Genomic DNA, 24,295 nt, shown 5'->3' with positions numbered 1-24,295 from the left:
GGGGATGTGTATAACTCTAGAGGTACCTCAAAGGACTCACATCTATTTTGACAGCCAACTAGTCACTGACTATATAAACATCTAGTCCAGCGTTTCCCCCACAATGGTTCTTTTTCAATTGTACAGTTTGTATGTAAACGCTGCATTGACTGGCAGTATTTTTTTAAATTGATAAGTTGTTTCAACCACATAGTTTTCACTGAATTTGTCTTTTCATTTCCTTAATATAGTGTTATGTTTTCAATTAGGCTGGAACTGAAATAGATTAATTATGGTTAATAAATAAAAAAAAATGTAATTGTTAGCATAAACAATGTCGCTCATCACTGCATCTTAAATTTTATTATTCTGGTGTCAAAATTTAAAACTGATTCTTTAAAATAATATAATAAATACATAGAAATAAATTCCAAACCTATTTTTTAGTTAACCATATAGAATATTACAATATATTGTGACAGTATGGTATCATGTTCTTACTACAATATTAAAACAAAATTTAAATTTGGATAAGTCACATGATTTCATGTGTGTATTTGTCAGCAGAGTGCTTGGCCAAAAATGATTTAAGTGGTACTTTGCTGAAAAAGCATTGACAACCACTGTACTAGACAGAAGCATCTTTAAATAAATACCCACTAATAGTTCTAATATTAATAGAAAACTCTATCAGGAGGATACCAAGCCACCGTGGGAGGAGGCTCCTACACTGAGGTGTTGCGCAGACATTACGGCTCAGCCAGGAAAGCTGCAGTGAGGAAGTCTGGCTCGGTGTGTGCACACGCAACACAAACAAATCTCAATGACTGGAAAACACGAAGAGACTTTACTGCTTTAGCTTGAGTGGATTACGCAAGGTGAGAAAAGCACACGCCTGCCGAACGTGCGCCCAAGCATGATTCCTCACACGTGCTGTAAGTGGGCTCTCACCAGCAGGTGTGAGGTAAAAACAATCCCACTGATCCTTTGGTGGACTTATCGTTTGCTCACGGGCTGAGAACTTGACACTGAGGGGTGAAGCTCCAGCAGCCTGGCTCCAGATTAAAAATCACAGAGGACGTGAAATGAAAAAGAAGCGCTCACCTATATTCCCCACATACTACCCTGCAGCAGGAGGCCACAAGATCAAACTTGCAGCACGGATACAGACCATCAAATACTGAGCGCGAAGCAGCAGCAAAAAACTCATACGGTCGATTGAGCTTGTGAGTAAAACCAGCAGGACACACTGACAAGGCTCACAAGTGTGAGTGAAACAGGTCAACAAAAACATTTGCTATTCTGTAAGCTGAGCAGAGTTACGCTCTCAGATGGACCAAACATGTGAGAGCAGATCGATGATGAGACAGACGGCTCGTGAGAATGCGTCTTTAGATGTGACAGATAGAAGCGCCCTGTTGTTTGAGCAAGCGAGGGCATGTTCGGGCTGTTCAGTCCAAGGATAGATTTCACAGTCAGCAACCGAATGGACCGTATAGATCTGACCGTGGGTCACATGCAGTCCTCAGAATTTATCCGTCCCTCACGAGGGCCAATGCACAACTATTACACAGAGCATGTAGAACAATTTTCCTCTTTTATTCTCTTGAATAAGATCAATGATTTAGAGGACCTGGCCCACTGCCTTCTTATTGCCCTCATAAAATTGTATTTTCCTTTATTTAATTTACTTGTTTCATATTGTTTTTATCACTGTCCTGACCGTTTGAGAATTTTTAGTAAAACATAATAAAATAATTTGCCCCTGATGGGATTTTTTCCCCTTCTTTAAAATTACTAAATAATATTATTTTCACCTGAGACTATATACTTCTTCAAATTCAAATCAAACTTCACAAATAACATGTCAGAACATAACACAGATTTTTTTACTGCACACCTGGAGACTATTTTTTTATTGTTCTGTATTTATGTATTTTATTATTTATTATGTTACATTTCTTTCATTTGTCCTCTCAGTTTCTTACAATATTTTTCCCTCCCAAAAATAATCTAAATAAAAATAATCTAACAGTCTTTGTAAATATTTGAATTATAATGTATCATACTCACATTTAGTACCTTACTTTTGTGGGGAATTTTTGGGAATCAAATCTTGAAAACCTCACACAAAAATAGGTTACAAGAGTAGGAATTATTGCTCATATATATTCCAGAAATAAGTGACAAGAACCGAAGGGGGATTGGAAAAACAGAGACACTTGGATGGGAAGTGGAGTGAAGTCGAACCGACAGAGACTTCAACTGGAGACTGATGTTTGACACACAAGTCAAATTGAAAAGTGTGTCACCGCCAGAAGGAGAGAGGAGAAAGAACAGATCAGAGAGAAGAGCAACTGAGGCCAAGGAGACAAGAGCAAGGATGGAAAGAGATTCTGATGGAGTGAAGGAGCGAGGGGTTGGAGGGGGGTTACACCATGATAGCTGGTATTATGGTTCTGTGTCTGGCTAATGGTTCATAAAGTGAGCATGTCCAGGATGTGAGTAAAACTCCCATTAGGCTCCAGGTTATTATAAACTATTGATCTCTGCTGAGTCCTGTGGTTGTAATAGCTACAGCTCTGTGGTGGGACTGGACCTGCTGCTTATTCAGCAACTTGCATTACAAGCACAGCAGGGCCATGTTATTTTGGGTTTTCATAAAGACTGAGTGAGGATCATTCTCCTTTGTTGTGCTCTCTGGCTGAAAACGTGATCAATAGAGTGAACACAGGCATTAATTGTGATGTATGAAGTAAAGTAGCTGCACAAGCTATTAGACTCCATCGTCATAAAAAGGCCCTTCAGGGGACGCGCTCTCTCTCTCCGCCGATAGAGACGGTTAATCCTCAACGTTGGCTCGCAGTCGTGATGCCATGCAAGGTCACTCACCATGAAACACCAAGGCCGCCAGAAAAGCCTGATTCAAATGGGCTCGGCTTCTGTCTTGTCACTAGACGACTGGAACTTGCTTCTCTCCGGCGTCAGTCAGTGTGTCAGAAACTCCAGATTGTAACTGGTTGTATCGGACCATACTGCTCTAGTTCTAGCCACACTTCCATGGGCTTCATTTCACTTTCAAATGATACTGTAAATTACCTCTTGGTCAGCCCCACCAGCTTCAGGAATAAAACCAGGTGGTAGTCTAAGGTGAAACATGATCAAGTGCTGTTTTTGGTTATTTTTATATAGTGTAAATACATTACTGAAAAGGCTATGTGTACCAGTAGCGGCAATGGAGGCAGTGGTAGTAGTAGTCATATCAATAGTAGTAGCAGCAGTTGTGGGATAAATAGTAGCAATAGTGAGAGTAGCCATATTAGTATTGCTGAAAGTTGCAAGAGTAGCAGTAGTTGTCACAGTAGTCCCAGCAGCAGAACATGAGTAAAAGTGTAATAGTCATAGTAGTAGTTGTAGTGGCAGCAGTAATTGTATCAGTTGTAGTGTTAGTAGTAGTAGTACTAAGGGAAGACTATGTGGTAGTTGTGGCAATACTATTAGCAATAATACCATTATGTGCGGTTGCAGTAGCAGATGCAGTAGTAGTGGTACAAGTCACATTAGATGGTAGTATTGGTATTGGACCTAGAAGTACTAGAAGCAGAAGCACTAGCAACAACAGTAGAAGCATTAGTATCATTAGCAGTAGTAGTAGTAATTTAGTAGAAATAGTGATAACTATGTAAATACAATTTCATTATTTATGATTCTATTATAGTTACAGTAGCAGTTGTAGTCAAGGAGTTGTAATGGCACTAGAGGTAGCAATGATTGCAGTACTTATAGTAGTAGTAATAGTTGTTATAGGTAGTAGTAGTACTGGTATTAGCAGATGAAATCTTAGGTGCTGTAGTAGTGTTAGTATTTTTAATTCACGTGTCCTATTTTAGAACAAAAACCGGCACTATAGAAAGGAAACATAACAACGTAGTCAGTATTTAACTAACTTGATCTGATAGTTATAGGTTCCCAACTCTTACGTTTATTAGTTTTGGTTCCCAAAACTAATAAACGTCAGTCACAGAAGACGCTGAAAGTGGGTGTATATTCGATAGTGTGGAGTACACTTAACAATGATAGATGCATTCCCTGCAGATGAACAAAAAGATGCTCCTCCCAGTTCTACTTAAGTTAAGTAGAACTTAAGTTAAGCAGAACTAAGCAAGATTTTACAAAGAAAGTAAATCTCGTTTTTGTATTTGGAATGGCGTCTGTCTGTCATCAGAATTAAGAGCAGTGGTGAGCGAATGTCTTGAAGACAAACAACGACGACTCTCACTTTCTGGAAAAACAACAGCTGCTTGGAGGAAGCACCGGTTGAGGCTTCTGTTGCTAAAAGATAATTAGCTATATTATCTTTACATTACAACGAAGCGCCGACCGAAATATACATGAAGAAAAGAAACACGGCAGTCTGTGTTGAAAGGCAGATGATGAAGGAGTGACAGGCCCGAACTCTCTTCAATGAGGCCGGTGTCACTTGTCTCACTTGAAGTCGCCTAGCAACTGTCACCCCTGTACGTCAGCACAATAGTTGAAGGTCGTGTAGTGACGCTCCAGCACTGACATTACTTCTGTAGGAAGTCTTTTACATCTTAAATGGTTCTTCTGTCACAAGAAAAATGACTCACCACGCTGACAACTTGCACCTTAGATTGCTCCTGCATGGTTGCGTGCATTTACTACACACACTCACACAAGGACACCCACGGTCTGAGTTCCGTGGTCCTTCACAACTGTACAAACTGTTCTCTGAAAACGAAGGTGAACAAACAACCAGAGGCAAAAGTAGTGTCCTTGTTATTTTGTCTCATTCTGTTTCACCTTCAGTCCAACGACACAAAGCATTTTGTACTCTCATGAGCAGCACTGAAGTAGATCTAGCAGCAACGATAAAAAGTAAAAATATTTGTGAGTCTGTTTCAAGGTGAGTGAACCACAGATTGCAGGCGATTTGCTAAGATAGTGTCAATCAGGAACTGTGTTTCTACGGCACAAAGGTGCCGACAGCTGAAAGGTCTCGTGAAGAGAGCTGACCTAAATGTGATCTTGATAAAGTTGAATTCACTTGGAGCAACATTCTGCTTCACCATCATTTTTGGTGACCAGGCAGATGGCCAGCAGAGCTCTTGAGAGCCAAGCACAAAGCCCAGTTGGGAGTGAAAGGATGGTACAGAGAGAGCTGGATTCGATGAGGAGCGAGTGCTGGACAGGAGCTGTGTTGGCTAGAAAAACAACGGACCTTCAGTCACACACAGGAGTGAATTCTTCAAGTTGTTTTACAGCTCACACAGTTGTCCTCATCTTTGTAAACAACGGGAATTTGAAACCTGGTAAAATCAATGTGGATCTCTACAGCAGGGCACCGAGAGTCAGATTAGATGATGTAGAAGACAGAGGACATTTAGCAGTAAAAGCAGCGGTGGAAAGGATGGATGAGCTAGAAATCCATAATTGGAAGGTCAGAGATAATAACCAGGGAGAGACAATGCCGTAAGATACAAAATTAGACCAGAGAATACAGGAAGATGTGTAGTAAGGAGAAGCCGAATAGAACGTGCCAGAAAGTAACACAATACTCATAAGGAAATTAATATCAGCAATTATGTCACGCTATTGTTCCCTTATCATGTAAGAGCTGTAATGCTGTCATTAAAATGAAAAACACCTTCATACTAATGACCTCTCTAAAAAAAGGAATCAGTTAGTAGTAGTATCAGAGCTACAACGGCCACAAAGCCATTAGAATTTACAGCAAATATAACGTCCCACGCAGACTTGAAGATGGACTAGACATTTGTATAATTAAAAGAGGAAGGGAAGCTAAAAGAAGAAATGAAAAAGAGGATTTTTCGGCCCATTAAATGTCAGGGTGTCAGTCTTAAAAAAAAAAAAACAAAAAAAAAAAAAAAACAGAATTGGACTCTGTTGCTGTGGGCGATGTAGTTCCCCGAGATGCAATATCAAGCCAATAAGAAAGAGAAACTTGAGCTGCGGTGTACCATGCTATGAAAGAAATGGTATCAAATCCAGACCCATGACTAGATTTTAAAACGCATCAACACTCCCCCCTTCATCACTATTGGAGGACGGAGGAATCGAATCCAGGAAGGTCCGTCCACAAATCGTCAGATGGAGGAGCCCATTTTGGGAATGTCAGTATCTTAACAGAGAATGTTTGGTTAACTAAGCGTGTGAATAAAACATCTATTTGAGTGGGTTCACATCACTGATTCTATTGACTTCAACTGGATGCATTGGGGACATACGATCACCATGGCAACCACTCAGCCACCCCTGACCCACTTGTCAATCATCAGTTCTCATGCAGATTCCTCCACGTAAACTTTGCATTCTCCTCTCAGGCAAATGTTTCGTCCTAACGCTGCAGCTTGACACTGAATTCCACCGAAAGAGGAAATGCGTCAATGACAGGAAGTTTCTGTTAAATGTGTAATGCACGAGTATAGATTGAAAGTAGCCGGCTGACATTCAAAAAGCCTTTCTTCTTCTTTCGGCCTCCACCTTGACCTATCGTCGTCATCCTAGTCTGTCCCAACCTCTTCATGTCCTCATTCACCACATTCAAAAACCTCATAACCGTCTCCATCAACTTACACCACCAACATTTGTCATCCAACATGTCCACTGTCTCTCACAAACGCAATTTTCTTGAGGATTTTACCACAATTATTTACACAAACAAATGGAAATTCATTTTTTCCAAATTTAGGATGACAAATTTTCATTCATTTCATTGTAAGAAGAAGTCATGTGTGATCAAATGTATTAAAACGAAGTGGATACTTCAAAACAAACAGGTAACGCATAACACACACATGAACATGACTCTTATTCACGGAAAAATCCAGAAGGAGACATCATAACGGACTGAAGTTCGTTGCTCGTGGAACTCAAGTCGCACATTCCGATCAGCCATATGAAAAGACCATGTGAGGACAGCTTGAATCGGAGGCACATTTACTTCTCATGATAAAGAAGTAGTCTGCGTTCCGCTGTTTTTTTTTTTTTTTACACGGGTGGGTGCAGTTTTGGCACAGAGGAAACCCTGATATTCTTTGGCTTTGAATAACCATTTCAATGAAAACTCCACCTTCCAAACTGAATTAGTGATGATAAACCTACATTTTTAATCACGAGAGGTAAATCTCTCTCCAATCAGCAGCGGTCCGTCTCTTCATATGTCCAGCCAAATTGCGCAACGTGACTTCCACAAGCAGCGGACTTCAGTCATTAGTTTCTTTCTGGATTTCTCCATTAAGACATAATTATTAACATATTATCCACTTCGTTTTGACACAGCACCTTTGATGATGTGAGATTTCAACTTTAAAAACAGTATTTGCGTGGGACAGACACCCTGCTGTTTCATGGAGCCTCATCAACCCAACAGCACCTTAAACACGACCCAGCTATCGTTTGAACTAAGATAAAACCATTCTCCATCTCAAACACATTGACTAACTTAATTTGGCTGTTGTTTGTCTCGCTCCCTCTCAACGCAATTCACCAAAACTCTTCCATCACAATGCATGTGAATGCCATGAATCATTGGAAATTGCTTTTTTCCTTAAATCACACAATTCATTCAGGGATAATAGCACTGCGAAGACACTGTGGGGGCTTCAACGGTCAATGTGGTCTGTGCTGGGGCGATATTACTGCAGGGTGCTACCCAAAAGACAGTCACCTGAGCGTAAAGCTTCAAACGGTGTTTGAATTATCTAATTAGATAAACCTAGGAGTTACGGTAATTTTAAATGCTCAAATCAAATCCAGACAGTGCGAAAAACAATAAGGGAGCGTAGCTATTGAAGTCAGAAAATGGCGTCATTCCCAAATGTAAGGAGTTTATTACGAGGACTAATGAAGCGAATCCTATTAAACCTATGTTTTCGCAGTAAAACCCTGCTTCACAGTTCCATTTTCTCATGTTTTATTAAGAAAATAAATGTCTACATAAAATCAAATCATCCCAAGGAATAAATGATGACTAGTCACCCCTGCTTAACAACCATAATATAATTTCAAACTGACAGTGTGAGCGAAGAAAGTAGTGAGTTCACGGGTCTCTTGTGTCTCTTCTAAAAGCTTTAACACCTAGAAAAACAGGAAGCTGGCGCAGCTGCACACTGACTCATAGATGATGAAAGTTAAATGCTTGATTTCTGACAGTAAATTGACAGCTAGCAACAGAGCTTTTCCCTCGTTTGATTCGTCCCTGTAGCCGCGCATCAGCGTGATAGCGACTCTGTGTGAGTGGAAGTGATGACAACTTTGTCAGTTTTCTCATCACTATCCAGCGTAAAGCAGGTGCATGTAATGTATGTCACACTGTTTTCCCTGGCGGACGTTTCATCTGTTTCTCTCGGCTCGGGAACGCTCTGGCTAATGTGCTCATCCGTCTGTCAACACGACATCAATCATCATGCTGTTGTGGGAAAGGTGTCACCCTGGTAGTGGTTTAGTAGTTCTTCATGGGAATGCATGATATTTGAGAAGCTTCTGTGTCTCCAGGCAAATTCAGTGAGGAGCGACTGCTATAGGAGTTTGACTCTCCCCTGAGATGAACACAAATATGATAGGAGCATAAAGAGAATCTTGAAATGGAACTTGTGTGAACACAAAGGAATTCGGAGGATGAGTAAATTGGTAAAGCCAGGAGGGCAAATGAAAGCGCTGATTAGAGTCCAGTCCTTCAGCTTCCCGGACAAAGAAGGGACGAGATTAAGATTGGGAAGGATTACCTCGCGCTCATTCACAACCACTCTCATTCATCGCGGGGCGGAGAGTGATCATATCCCTGTGTTAATCGCACTGTGAGTAGGATTCAATAAAACACTTCAGTTTCTATCCATTTTGTCGGTGAGAGCTGTTTTCTTTCATCTCCGAACCATGTTCTTTGCCAGAAGAATGATGGGTCTGTAAGCACCTGCTTTCAAGACTCATTCTTGCCCCTCAGATGCTTTAATCTCTTGTGGTCGAAGGTTGTGGTACATCAGCATCTAAGCCGGCGTTTAAAAGCATTTACCGTTTATCGCTGGTCATCGCTCTAACCAGAATGAGTGCTTCACTTCTCATCATGAGCATGTGGTCGCAGAGTGTCACACGCAACAAGATAATTTGCCAGACAAGACGCTGAATAAACCGTGAGTGAAATACGGTGTGAAATGATTCTCAGAATGGCTAAAAGAATTTCAGGGTGATGGTAGAGAGGTGTGGTGCAGACAGCTTAGACAAGTAACGGCTCCCCGGAGCACATCTGCATACAAGATTGAATGACTGCTCCAAGCTTCCTTCTGAGCTGTTTATCACTCTTACTTCACTCCTGACTCTACTGAAAAAGTTAGCCTGTGTTTCCAACAAACACATTCTTTTTCTTTTATTCCTGGAGAACTTTATACAAAGTGTTATTCACTCATTCATAATCTTCAGCGATAGCTCCGCCTCCCCCAGGTCCACACCCTAACTTTCCTCAGGTGAGTGCAGTACAGCCGCGACAGGATGCCGCGTCACCGCAGGGCATGAGGAGCTTAGCATCTGTTGAAACTGACATAAGCATTCAAGAAAAAAACGGACCAATTTTCAGACTCGAACAACACCAGGTCCCGTCAGACTAACTATCACACCAACCCTGAAGTAGATAGTGTTGAGTGTCTCACTCACAATGTGTGGATCCAGATTAAAAGAGTGATTAAACAGTGTCCCCTTCAGGCGATCTAAGTCGATTAATGCCATCAAATTGAGCTCATTACTGAAGGCAGGTGCTGCAGCCTAGGACAACGTGCACACCTCAGGGTGGATCAATACCGAAAACATGTTGCAACCAATGAAGATAAGCAGCCAAAGTATCTTACCGACACTTCTTACCTAGATCCCGGCACTGCTTTAAATTTACTGGTAACTCACTTTCCTCTGTCTTTCTCATCTTTTCGTTCAGTCACTTTTACTTCAGCAAACGTTGTTTGATCTGCCAGCATTCTCACATGCCAGATCAAACTCCTGCCTCAATAGACTTTCAGTTTTCTGCCTTTTGTTTATCGCAGATACTCCCACTGATCATAGTTTAATGACAGAAACTGTGCTTCAACACTTTTACATTCGATTCTTCTGATCATGTCATTCTTGTGACCTGGCGTTTGACCCAGCAGTGCTGAATCTACTCCCAAATAGCAGGGCGAAAGGCGAGGAGAAATTTGTAGTAATTTATCATGACTGTTTTAATGTATATAAACCTGCAAATATTTCAGATAACATCACCTGTGTTATTGTATTAAAATGAGCGTCAATCCCTTGATGCTCTCCTTTTTTCCCAGCAGTGGACTTCTGGTTTCATCAGCTGCTTCAGACACACCAGAAATAAATGCACAAAAGAAAAGGGAAATAGTTTTCTTATTTTTTGCAAGCCTTTGTGCAACTTTTCCTGGATTCCGATATCTACAAAAAAACTTTTCTGTCCCCATCGAAGAGCTCCATTTTTGTTGAGCAAGCTATCTTAATGAGAAAAGAGAAAAACTATTTGAGCTTCAGGTGAAAAAACATTTATATTGCTCAGTTAACTAGCTGGTCGAGCCAGCCATAATGTTGGTGGCTCAAGCATTATTAAAGCCACTAACAGGACGACTTGGATCACTTTAGATTCTAAGGGCAGGCGGTAAATTCTTCTCCCGTATATGAAGTAACTTTTCATCATGCCGTCTGGTTCACATGAAGTGGCAATATGCGCCACCTATCCCAGCATTCCACCTTGCTAAGTTGGGCTCTCCATTGATCGCTGTGTGTAGTCTTGCTCTGAAGTGCTATGCAGTTAGTTTCACGTTCAGGTTCTCTGTGATCTGAGCGTTCAGGCACTGAACCTACACACTACTGTAATGCCCCTAATGCAATACAACCAATTATTTTTGAGTGCATAAGGAGGGGTTGGAAACAGTGAAGGTGTGTTTTCCTTAATCACAATGAGAGAACTGAGCTGGTTAGCTCTGTGTTTGGAGCATTCATAAAACAATTTAAAATGACAGACGTGTGTAAATTATTGGCTGAGAAGCAGCAGCTGGTTTCACTATGCTCCACAGCATGTGAGCTGATGTGATGCAGACTAAATAGATGAGAAAGGTCAGAGGGCAGGCCAGATTACACAAGGGAGAAGTGGGTCACCATTTATTGATGGATGGATGTGCTGGAATGTGAGACCTAAATAACATTATCATGGCAAATAAATCGATCACGAAAGGCAGCAAGACTTCCCTATCAAAACTAGCCAAACCCTTCTCCAGCTTTTAAATTGTATCCCTGTATCCAGATCACTTCTTCACGTCTATTCTTCTCCAAATTTGTGTTTTACTTCCCGGACGCGATGACTTATCCTCTGAGACGGTCAGATGGACAGTAAAATTGTCTGAGCTGTGAACTTGAATCATATCCCAAGTGTTTGATATCATCTGCCCAGAAGCCGGTGTACAACAGTCTGACATGACATCACCAGCAGGAAACACTTCAGACAGTAGTAATTTAAGAAAAACGGCCCCTGGAAAACATTTAAAAAAACCTTTTCTCAGTCATCGTCTGCGGCAGTCAATTAAGGACACACTGTAAGTGAACCGCTGTTGCCATAAAGACACACAGAGCAGAACTAGGACTATAATTTTAAAAAAATTAACGTAAAAAATGAAAATATTGGAGCATATTACCTGCTCTTTTTATATATTACATAATCAATATATCATAATTTAATCCTTGGGGACGCAAGACAGCAGGAAAATCACGAGAGAGACATACAATTTCTCATCGTTCGACACCCTCAACCACTGCTTTGGTGCTGGAGGAGTCGACCCATCTGACCTCAGCTGTGGTCTTCCACCCCCTCACAATCACACATTCACCCCAGAGCCCGGTTCATGTTGTGTCTCACAAGTCTAACTACATAAGTGGGAGCAATCATGTGAGAAGGGATGATCAACTGCTCACAGTGCAGTGAGCCCAAACAGTTGGCTACGGAGAGCGCCTTCCTCCATAAATCTTTTTTTAATACCCCGCAGCCGGGCTGCTTCCACTTCTGACAATAATTCACAACAATCCAATACTTGTGAATCGCCATTAAAGGACCAACCCACAGGAATTTTCATGTCCAAACATACAGATTTGTATGGTGCATGAAACAAGTCTGTAAGTTACAACACAATTTTAGAGGGGGATAAACAAATATAAATAAACAGAGTGACCTGCTGTTTGTTATGATGGCTGCATCACAGCCAGTTTATTCTCACTAAATCCTCAAGGCAGACTGGACCCGTCAACTGGAAAGTGATACTGAAAGATGCACCAACTAAGACAAAATAACCTCAGAGCTGTAGGCTACGAACTCATACCACTGTGATGGACTCTAGGAATACAGCTAAAACCACATATCTCTGCTTCATATTAAGGACTCCAACTAAACACCCTCAAATGGCCTCAGCGGAACAGACTGATCTCTGTTTGCTGGTGGTTTCGTTTTAAACACGGTGATATTTCCCCAACTTATGTTCATGATTTCAAATTCTGTCTGTCAAATTTTATTCTGGAATTTTAGCATTCTGGAAAGCAAGCGAAGGCTTGCCATTTAATTACCCAATGATAATCTCAGCATATCAAACTTCAGGATTGTGGACCCCATGTGGACATGACTATATATGACCCGGACAGGTCAATGGTCCATCACTTGACACTTGCAGACAACTACTCACACCAACTGACAATTTAGGCAACATCCACTCAGCAATAGCTCTTTTTCTTTCCAATATTTCCCGTATCAAAAAATAGCACATAAAATTGTAGCCATTTCAGGCATCAACACCAATTGACTGCGAATCATGTGGCATAGTGCAGTAGCAACAAACAAAGAAGCATAACACGGAAGTAAGTCGGAACACCAACCGTAATGCAACCTGTAACGTAACATGTCCTAAAAATTCCGTGAAATACATTAATCTGTTTTTGAGTTATTTCTCTGCACACAGATGGACCAGGTCGATCTCAATAAAAGAAGAAAAATTGTCACATCACAACAACGGCAATAGATGTTGACCTTACTGGAATATGAACACAACATCTTTCATTAGCTGACACAAAGCTACAAACATCTTTGAAGCACACATCCTCGCTCTCACTCACCATCTCAGTTTAACCCAAAATAAAAGTGACAGAACAGTGTTTGATGTTACAAACAAAATGGTTCTGTGGGAAGCTCTTTGCCGTTTGTGAACAGTCAACCTCCTCAGTTTTAAATTGTCATTATTAGATAGGTTTCCCCCAGACACGTGCCAAATGTAGGATTGGCTCCAACTCACTGCTTCCCCTTTAAAAAAGAAAATGTCCTCCTGTTTGCTTACAGCCACGCAGGCATTCGTGTTAGATGTTTAGATGGTCACAGATTGCCATCAACCAGACCTGATATTAGTTCATTAAAATATAAACATTTTGATGGCAAATACTGGTGTGACTGACAAATACCAGAAGTGATCCTCCTTGACCTCTTATTTCCTCACTACTTATACTCGACGCAATGACTGAGCATTTCGCCTCATATGGGAAAACACTCCAACTTTGCAGATTGTGTTAACATAAATGTCTTCACTAAAAACTTTGAAATGAGGTCCTCATGGAGATAACACACTTAACTACACACTCTCACTCTTTCAATCTTAAAGAGAGAGCAGACTATCAGGAGAAGCCTTCACCCTCCACCCATCTCTGTGCTTTAAGCTTCACACATTTTCCTCAATTCACAGCATGAAGTATGAGAGCCTGCCACACCAAGAGGGTTTCAAAGGACTCAATATTCCTCTTATTCTCTACGCTTGCTCAGCTCAGGGATGAACCGTGAAATCTAGCGGATGGTTCGGGAAGTGAAAATTGGGGGACTGCGAGAGATAACTAGCAGTCGCAAATTTAGGCCTTCAATTTTAGCAGGATGTGGCATGTTTACCGCTCATTTAAGTCTCAGACTTGAAACACGGAACACATACATAACACGTGAGAGCCAAACATAACCTAGAATTTTAACCTAGCAATTGTGAATACACTTGGAAAGGGCAGGCTTACTGACATGAGGTCAAGTGCTGATCGAGCATATGTCATGATCAGACATCTTCCTGTCCGCACAAAAACCTAAAACATGATCTGTCAAATATAAATGGATACTCACGGTCAAGGCCATTGATGTACTTCATGGATATCTCGCAATGTCCCCACACAGCGCTGACGATGGGATGTAGCTTCTTGCCTTTTAGTCCTCTGAACGCCACACCAAGATACTGTCCTTCTACCATGAAGCTCAGCGTCCCTTCGTCCATATCTAGAATCACTAGAAGTGAGTCAGGCAGGGTGAAGGACTCCTCCGGCTCCAGAAACGAGGGGTATGTAGGCAACGAGCTGTGGGAGCGGTTCTTACTGTCATGGTAGAGTCTGTTACGTCCCAGATCCCATCCCCAAGACTCACAGTCTGAGCCCACTAATGCGGTGTAGCCTACAGAATGTAAAGGTGCTTCAGTAGTGGCCACTCCCACTACGGCATGCGTGCCGCGCTGTCGGGAAGGCCAGTGAATCTTCCAAACATGGAGACCCCTGGTGTATCCGACTCGTCCCCGGATGCAGTCCGTGCTCTGGGCCACGGGGTGACGGTGAAATGTCAACTTATCTTCGTCTTTGATAAAAATGTTCAGCGAGCGATCATCCGGGTTCCAAGCGTGCCTTAGTTGTGTTTCTAATCCGGCGCATGGCATGTCCAGCAGCAGGTCCAGCCTCGGGGGCTTGGAGAAATCAGGTCCTCTAAATTCCAGGTGTTGCCGACGGTGAGCTGTGGGCCTGTAGGAAGGGGAGCCGCCACTCTCCCCGCGGCCGTCGATAGCTTTGATGCCCCCTGAGATCTTCTGACCCATGGTTGTAGAGTAGAAGGTATTGGGGGTGAGGGGGAGGATTTGTAGCAGGTGGGTGCTGCACTGCGTGGAGCTTGGCGCTACCTCATCAATGCGGTGGGACAGAAGTGAGACTTCCTGACTGAAGACTGCTGCAGAGGGATGACGGCAGATGAAAGTATAAATGAAAGATGTATGTGGTCTTGTTTCATGCCAATAATGCCGTCACTGTGCCAGAGCTGCTGCAAACCCTGTGGAGAGGAAAACAAGCAAATTCAGAAATCGGAATGTAAAATTAGCTTTAGGCAACAGGCAGGAAGTGTGGAGGTCAGTCCGGACAGTAAACGCTGTTTACACGCACACGATGTTGGCTGAAGCCGTTCCTAGATTTGTGCGGGATTTTCAGCTTTATTAACAACAAGCACACACTGAGACACACAATAACACTCCCTATGACTCATGCTGTATTAGACACATGCCAGTAACAGCATGCTTCCTCCCAAACATTCCCCAGTTGTGCAATGCAGTCTGGATTTGAAGTAATCAAGCTCATTTAGCAAATGTGATTTTAATGAACACCGCCTGACTCTGCAAATATCACAAGTGGGGAACAAAAACACACCAAATACCAGCCAAGGCGTTGATGGGATACGTCAAGACTGACTTTACAGATGTTCTGTTACTGACAATAGCAAGACGAAAGCGTAACCCAACATGATCCCACAGTGAAACACTGAGTCTGTTGTTAACACTCAACATTTGCGCGTCTGATTCCAGTCTTAATTCCCTTGACTGAACCACAAGAGAAGACAAACACCCAAAATGACCTCAAGCTCCAGCAGCAAAAGGCTTATACAGAGATGGTGCGACATCAATAGCCGTTTATTGCATTCATTCAAATCTTCAGACAAAGAAGTTCATTCTAAAAAGACATTTTCACCCAAATGTGTGTCGGACATGTTAATAGAAGATATGACAGGATACAGAGAAAATAAAATACAGCAACATTTTACACATGTATTTCTCCACCGAGTACAGTATGTTGCTTTGCATTGTCTAAAATACACATTATTTGGTTTAGTTTTGGGGCAAAAAACAAGCAAAAAAGCAAATGATTTATTTTACTATTACAATACTATTACAAGAAGCACAAACGCATTGAAAAAAAACAGTGGAGAAGTCTTAAAAATTTGGTCAAAAGAATTTCACCAAATGGGCCATAAAATAAACACACATAAGTTATCTATGGGAATATGAAAAAGAAATTAGAACCTTTTAAACTTAATAGTTTATGGCATTATCCCTAATAGACTGAGAGTTAAAAACACACATAATGCTGACAATAATTTGACACAGGAAACAGTGTAGCTCAATATAAATATATATATATATTTGAGAAGAGACTTGCCGGACACACACCTCAGTGTGTGATGGTAGACGGAGTGTGATGATTGTGTGGTTGAATTGTTCTCTTCCAGGAATGGCAGCGGGTGCTTTCAGTTCACAGGAAAAGAATCACTCTTCAGTCAGACGGGGAAGTGCATGACACAACCTTCTGTGTCTACATCATCAGCTGCCTGTTTACCTCATTCAGACTCATTTAACCTCCTTACATATCATTATCAACATTGCCGTCAGAGATGAGGGAGACTAAACTGCATATTTATAGATTTTTATATAGATTTAAGGTTCTTTTATACGCTGAAAATGCACTTTTTTGTAGTGTAAAATGTAATAATTCAAGCTAAAAAACAACAATCACAAATGTTAATACCACAATGTGATGTGTTCAATGTCGTCTATGGCATCAGGATAAATAGAAATAAGTAACAACCCATCACTAAATTTATCAGTGCCGACTTTAAAACCAACAGAGCATTACGGTACATATACACAGCTGTGTGTCACTTTCCTCACTGTCTCTTAGAATGAGATCACGGGCATTTGGCTGCCAACGGGAGCCCCAACTCATTTCACTCCTCAGCCTGCCAAGGTTCAGTTCTCGGACACACCGACAGCTGCTTTGGTGTGTGTCATCGCGTCTGGCAGGTGGGACGCCACATGAAAGATTCCAGAACCGTCACTCCCAATCGTCGCGCAAAAAAACACTGTACAAACCATCACAGCGTGTGAGCGTATGTGTGGCCGTCTGGCGCAGAGTGGGAATAGCAGTCTGGTGTATCGGGCTGTCATCAAGAAGGCAATTGACCTATGACCTTGTTTCGTCACAGCGATCGTTGCGTAGTAACCCTCCTAAATGGTTGGTGGGCTGGCACACTGTCCTCTGCTGTGACTAGAGGAAACATGCTACCATCTGTTGTTTACCTTCTCTCTTCATCTCCCGCTTTCTTTGCTAGCCAACTCATTTTTCTGTGAACTTGGTAACCATCAGAACAAGGAGTTTTCTTCTTTAGGGGATGATTATAAAACGACGAATGGGTCGGTATCAAAAGCAGCCACGCAAGGAAGATAGGGTCAAGTTAGGGCCAGACAGAAAATTAGTTAGGGTTAAACTTACAGCCCATGGGACACATATGCTCAGGGATTTCACAGAAATACGGCCTGGTACACAATTTTGCGACATCCTTTAAAAATATCTCCCACCACTCACTTCCAGCCCCATTATGAGCCCCACCAGTGCTCACCAGTTTTATTTTAGCATTTATTAAATCATTTATTTATTGTCATATTTTGTCCCTTATAGTTTGCCCTGTGAACATGTAGTGAAGTGTGACAAAGGGTAGTTAGGATAACAATTCAACTCTTATCTTCCCCCCTTCCAGGGGGAATATCGTGGAAAATAAATTTTTGTGGAACGTGCTTCTGACAAATTTAAGACCTTGCCAAGTACCTCAGTCTAGCCGGGATGTTAGTCATGGGGACGCTCAGCGGATGGACGAACCCACACTCCAGGTGCCCTCACTGTCTGAAAACGCTACACTGAATTTAATTGTTAACATAAAAAGGTGTTTATTTAGCAAAACAGTACACTATAGCTAAATAAATAATTCTCTTTATTGCAGAAACATAAGCTGCATGAATAAAAAACAAACCAACCTGTGTCCACACTTCTACCAAACGACAGAGGTTGTAGAAAGGTTATAAATGTCAGAATGACTTCATAGGTGCCATTACATAAGTGAATGAACTGTCGCAGCTAACTCACAGGAACGTTGCCTCATTCCTATGACGCCCGGAATGATTCACAGAGAGTTCACTTCTTCCACTTTCCATTGCTGCTGACACTTTTGGGCAGACAGATCACATGTAATCACACATGCCTAATAGGGCTTTCCTAAGCAACACACCTCTGTTTCTCTGTTTCCATGACTAGTGTAGACTGATGTGTTGCAGCACTTTCAAAGAAGGATTTCACCACACTGTCAAATTTGAAACACCATGATGATAGGTCAATATTACCTCAAGACAGCCACCAAATTCCCCAGCTTCAACCAAAACTGCAATCTATGGCATCTCAGTGAGCAGCGAAAGCACTGTAAACAAGCAATTTCCAAAACCACTGCGTGCACAAATGAGCACCAGTGCTCTCCCTGACAGGCGTAAACCAGCTCAGACGAAGTGCAAATTGACTTGTGTATTCGCTCAGAAGAAGCTCCACCCACCATTTTCAACTTTTCACTTGATGCCGCCAAATAACTATTATTTATGAATAAGGAGTGAACCAGAGAATCTTGAGATAATTTCCCACAAAAATGAATCGTCAGTCTGAGGAAGCTTTTGACCTGTGACCCTTTTTATTCACAGCCATGGTTGCGTAGTAACCTCAGCTCTGTTGCAAGCTGGCACAGTGTTTGCGGCAATAACTGTAATTCTTCTGTCAAGAAACTACGGAATTGCATTCTATTGCAACAGAGAGATCTTCTTCCGTACACGAAAAGCTTCATCCCCTCCTAGAAGACCATTAGCTTCGCAGTGATTGAGTGCACCTCTCGAACACCTTGGTAAATCTATATATTATGCACACAGCTACTGCAACGTCATCTGTGTAGTAGATTTATATGGCAGATTCATAACCCTGGCGGTGATGAAACTTAAAATTAAAGTCCTGGTGCACTCTATTAAGAACCAAATGTAATTTAAGTGAAAAAAAATATTTTATTTTTTGCCCTTGACAATAACATCTCAATGAAAAACATGCAACGGGAAGCACTACACTTACCAATATAAAATTTACAATCAGCTCACCAGCCACATGCATCAACAGCAGTTTATTTACGACAATATTTCACTCTTTAACTTAGCAAAATAAGAATACAAACAAAATCTGCCAGTGAAAGTGTTGGGGTTTTTTTAGAAAATGTAATATTGCAATGGGTGTCACCTGTCACGCCAAATAAGAATTACAAAGTACATTTAATTACAAAGTTTATTATAATTTTTTTGGTCTCTAAACTACCAATTTCTTGTAAAAAAAAAAAACAAAAAAAAAAAAAAAAAACTAAACAAATAATAAACGATGTAAATATAAGTAAAATATATTAGACAAGTCCATGCCGAAGAGGACGAATCACCAGAAGAAGTGCCATTTACTAATTTACTTCTACTCAGACATACGAAATAAACGTGAAGCTACATTTACATATCTGTTACTAAAGACTTTGGAAAACAAAAATGGTTTAGAATGGTTCACAATCATAAAAGGACGTCATAAGGGTCTGGAATACAACTTGCAGGGTTCTAGACGGCACTTGTTTGCAAAGAGTAAACCCTCTGTTGAAAAGGAAACACACATTTGCAGAATGTGTTTGTTTTCTTCAGCCTATTACATTGATTCAAAGCTTCTACTTCCTGTTTACCAATGGGGAAGCCATCTTGGATTGCGTATTCATGGTAGAGAAGTTTCCGTGACTTGGAAACCCTACATTGGGTGACGCCACTTCCTATTGCACTTCCTCTGAGTATTACAGGAAGCACACTTATTATAAATATTAAGCAAGTAGTATGTAGCATGTACCGTACATTGTATGTACGTGCTATTGTATTGAATGCCCAATGTCTTGTAAGGTGCAAAAACGGGAATTTTTGTGTTATAAGAATCACTTCAAATATGGTAATAAACTAAAAGCGTTAAATAATATTCATCACTTAGTATGCTTTACTTCATTACTATAGCTTTCCACTGACTATAACATGAAATTGAAGTCACAAAGCAGTGCCCTGGGGTAATAAATTACTATTTACTTTTAGACAGAGAGGGAAGACAAATAAAAGTAAAATTAAAATACGGAGACAGGAGCAATTGTGAGGATTTTTTTTATGGACAAATAAAACAAATGGCAGCAGTTGCAAACAAAGAAGGCAGTGAAGAGAAAGAGACCGAGGGTTTGCAGCTGACAAAACAAAAGAATTAAGTCAGAAAAGAAAGCAGCTATCTCTCAGTCCCAGGATTGACCACACAAACACCCTCCAGTCGCATCCCAGCGGCCACAGACATGCTGGAAGATTAGTGTGAGTGTGTGTTAGGTATAGACCAACACTGTGTTTAAAAATAGACGCCATCTATCCTATTATTGTGTGTGAGCAGGGGAAATCCTGCTGCAGCTTATGCCCGGACCTTTTGACTCTCTATCTTAATGCTGGGCATGAGCAGCGCACACATGCTCAACACACACCCACACACTGGGGTATCCCTGCTGCCCAGCTGGGGCCACGGGTTCATTAGGGGACTTAATGGCAAAGAGAAAGGAGTGGATGGGGGATTTGAGCGCATGTGGACAGACACACTAGAGATGAAACTGGGGTTTACATAGCTTAAAAACGCTTCACAGTCTTAACAAAACGCTACACTTACATGACAATTCATAACACCTTGTGAATAAGAAGTGACTTACAGCTTTTTTTCGTGGTTTCTCATGTCCACAGCAGGTCAGCCAGAGTCCATGTTTACATCCAGAGGAAGCCAAAACACAACTTAACTCAGTCACCTGGCAGCAAGAGAACCAGGCGAGAGGAAGAGGACCAGCGTCCAGCTATACTGAGAGGAAGAGAAAGACTGCCTTCCTCAGAGAGCGGCTCTCCCCTCCTCCCTCCAGTGTTCCCTCCCTCTTTCCCTCCCTAGAGCTTATCTGTCCCGAGGCTATCACTTCTTTACTCACCCCCGAAACCTTCCCCCAGCACACCAATTCTATATAGTGTTTCTGAGCTTGTGTTGTCCCGGTGATCTCAGCTGACAGCAGACTTTCTGGCCCACTTCTGTTCCGCTGTCTTTGGAGCTACTGAGGTGCTGAAAGCTGATCCCCTCTGATCTCATCATGCAAAGTCACCAACGGCAACCAGACCGGTAGGCAGCAGGCAAAAACACCCGCTCCACATCCCACCTCCTGTCCCACCCACTGCAGTCTTCACACAGGTCTCTAAAGGAGCAGGACCTCCACATAACAAGTTACACGTGCTGGTGAATCTCATGGAGGAAGAACAGTTAGAATATGATTCAGGAGTTTTAATAAAATACCTACATGCATCTTTTGTTCATCTATTTTAAAAAATAAGCATAAAGTTTCATCTGACTGAAAAAGCACTTGGATGTTCAGGGAGAAACCTATTTTGACAACCCCCCATTAGGACAACCCCCTTCATTCTGCATGACCCCAACGAAAATTGGCCCCTGATTTTCTGCCTCAAGGCACTTTAACACTCACAGCACCCCTGTGGATTCTGGGTATGCATGTGTGTGTCTTTGAATCTACAAAACAATGGGGACCCCGTTGTTACCCTTCAATTAAGTCCATGAGGGTGAGCATGTGTGTTTGAGCGTGTGTGTTGCCAACACACGTGTCACACACAAAGCCATCCAACTGTCCACATGGCCCAGGGGAGAAGGTACGATTGAGGAGAGGTGGATGGAATAAGAGAGATGCGACGCAAAGAAGAAAGGAAATGGGTGGAACTGTGATGTAAAATGTGCAGCCTCGGGGTGAAGGGTGAGGACCGTGAGGTGGTTGGAAGGGGAGTACAGATGGCAGTCCAAATGCGCCACAGAGGCAGTTCAGGAATGAGCAACGGAAAGAAAAAGTCAGGGTTTGGAAATTATACAGGTCTGGCCACATTTAAAAGCAACAACATTTGTTGTTGAAATTCAGCTTATGTTATCTATTGATTCACAAAAAGAAACAGTCATGTCTGTTCCTTCAAGAAGGACAGAAGTGGAGATCAAGACTTCAATATATCGCTTTCTTTTTTTCACACAAATCTTCTGGGAGTTTACAAAGGCATTCCTAGGACTCCTGTAGCCTCTTACCGGATGATTTGGTAAGGACTTTCAATGCTGGGAACGTAATCGATTGTTGATCCCCCTTCAACAGATGCAACATCCTAATGACTGGTAATACAAGTCAATCTGTCTATCAGATTGACAGGATTTTCATCCTGTATGCCTCACACTGGAAAAGACATGACATTTTTAAAATGAAAAATATATGTTAAGTCAGGGGTACTGAAACCCAAATCTGAAAGTCATTTACTTTGATTTTTGGACTGCCAAATAACAGCTTAAATGGGGGAAAAAAAACATAAAATTACTGAGATTATTCACTTCATAACATGGTAAGAACTAAAATTGTATAAAAATTTTATGTAAAAAAAAATTTATGTAAATAAAGTATTCTACATCTGGACTTTAATTATTCAGTTTTTCCCCCCAATTGATAGCAGCGATGTACAGATGTGTTTGTTAGTCTGGGCAAGACTGAGCAGCCGGCTGGTGTCACTGTCAGTGACAGTCGTAGCAGGTTTTGAGTGGCACTCACACTATAGGTCCCAAACTAAAATTGCTAAAGCTCTTTTTCTACAGTAATAAACATTCAATAAATTGTGCTGCGAACCAGTGCTCAACGCTGTTTGTCTTGCTTCTTCTCTGTAAACTCATCGCTGAAACTGGAAGCCTTTTTTTAAAACTGTCAATTTGCATGTGCAGGTCATACATCATTGGTAAGCTCTGGTTTTCTGCTGTCAGCTGCTCTTTGAATTTTTCCAATCACACTACCTGTTCCAGAGCTCTTGTACTGACACGTCAGCATAACTCTTGAACCATTTGAATTTTATACATGTAGTAAGATGAACCTTATATGAGTTACAGTCATTTAAAATGCGCATGTCAAATCGTGATCAGTTTAGGATTGTAAATAAGGGGTTAAGGAAAACCAGTTCAGGGGCCAACTGTCTGGCAGGTTCGGGGCCTAAGTGATTGATCAGTCACTTCAGAAGAAGGACCCCATGAACATAAAACAGTAAAAAAAAAAAAAGGGCTTTCAGTGGGGGACACTTCCACTCGACTCTTCCCACTCACACACACACGCGCGCACACACACACACGCACACACATCGATGTGAACACCAGCTATCAGAGAACAGCAGGTAGGTTTTATTTCAGCCTGGCTGCACAATCAATGATTGTAAAGGTAGGCAGCGAAATGGAAGGAAGGACGGACAACACTGACTACAGAAACACACAAACCTTCCATGCTCCTGCTCCATTTCATTAGCAGAAGCTTTTACTGTCACTTTGAATAGCATGGACACCCTTTTCTCTCTCGACCAGTCAGTCCCTTTAATTGGTGTCTAGTTTCACATAGATCCTCGGAAGTTCAGAAATTATCGTTTTCTTAAACGAAGTAACCATCTGAGCTTCTTGTGTTTGCTCCTAAGATGAATATTGTAACAAGGGCGACAACTGAGAAACAAAGGCTTAGTTTGGAACTGTCTGCAGCGTCTTCAGATGTCATTGGAACACGCGGTTTCCATTTTCACTCAGTTTGAAGAAACAGTTAGAGAATATAAGTCGGGAATAACCAAAAGAATCATGAGCAAACAACTGTAAAGCAATCAAATATAAGGAGACATTATCAGACACTTTACAGCTAGTTTCAGGGATTTGTCTTTTAAATTAAATCTCTAACCCTTGAGTTTCAGTTTGAAGCCTTTTTCTGTCCATTCCCCCAGCTTTCTCTTACATGTCTTTTATCCCTGCTCATCCATCCATCAATTCAGCATCTCCCTTGCCAATCCTCTCCACCCACTTTTTTTCATTATACAGTGACTCCCCCTTCCCTCCACTCCCCCATCTCTTCTCCCCGCCGACTGTGTACCCTCCCTTTCTCACTTTTCCAAACAGCTGCTGGTCTGCGTCTGTCACTCCTGACCTCTAGTTGCCACGTGCCAAGTCGTCATCTCAGTGTCCCACAGAGACTTTAAATCATTAACACACACACCAGTGCATGATAGGTGGCCGTCTCCCTCACACCGGAGCGTGAAAAGCACACAAATTTAGCCTCCAATCGCTGACTCTCATTACACTGCTGTATCATTTGTCAATTAAATGTCTTACAAAGGGCAAGTCCTTCAATTAAATGGGCCTGAAGAAGATGTGCCGTAGAATCGCAACAGAA

At 41.7% G+C, this 24,295-nt stretch overlaps 1 protein-coding gene across 2 annotated transcripts in view; it reads right to left on the bottom strand.

Moving 5' to 3' along the window:
• Window positions 1-24,295, bottom strand: part of LOC128769210 (SPRY domain-containing SOCS box protein 4-like) — a 46,398-nt gene that overhangs the window by 8,239 nt on the left and 13,864 nt on the right. Inside the window, exons 1-2 of one of the 2 annotated variants that reach the window (XM_053882666.1) lie at window positions 20,744-20,911; window positions 14,183-15,142 (exon numbers count right to left, since the gene is read on the bottom strand). In XM_053882666.1, coding sequence (XP_053738641.1) covers window positions 14,183-14,915 — 733 coding nt within the window. In that variant the 5' untranslated portion in view covers window positions 14,916-15,142; window positions 20,744-20,911. Of the gene's footprint in view, window positions 1-14,182; window positions 15,143-20,743; window positions 20,912-24,295 lie in introns of those variants that run through there. The other variant, XM_053882665.1, reaches the window with a different exon arrangement.

Source organism: Synchiropus splendidus, chromosome 13, assembly GCF_027744825.2.
Source record: "Synchiropus splendidus isolate RoL2022-P1 chromosome 13, RoL_Sspl_1.0, whole genome shotgun sequence".
Classification (NCBI taxonomy): Eukaryota; Metazoa; Chordata; class Actinopteri; order Syngnathiformes; family Callionymidae; genus Synchiropus; species Synchiropus splendidus.
Note: the sequence above shows the minus strand (reverse complement) of the source record. Positions and strands in the feature narration are given on the sequence as shown.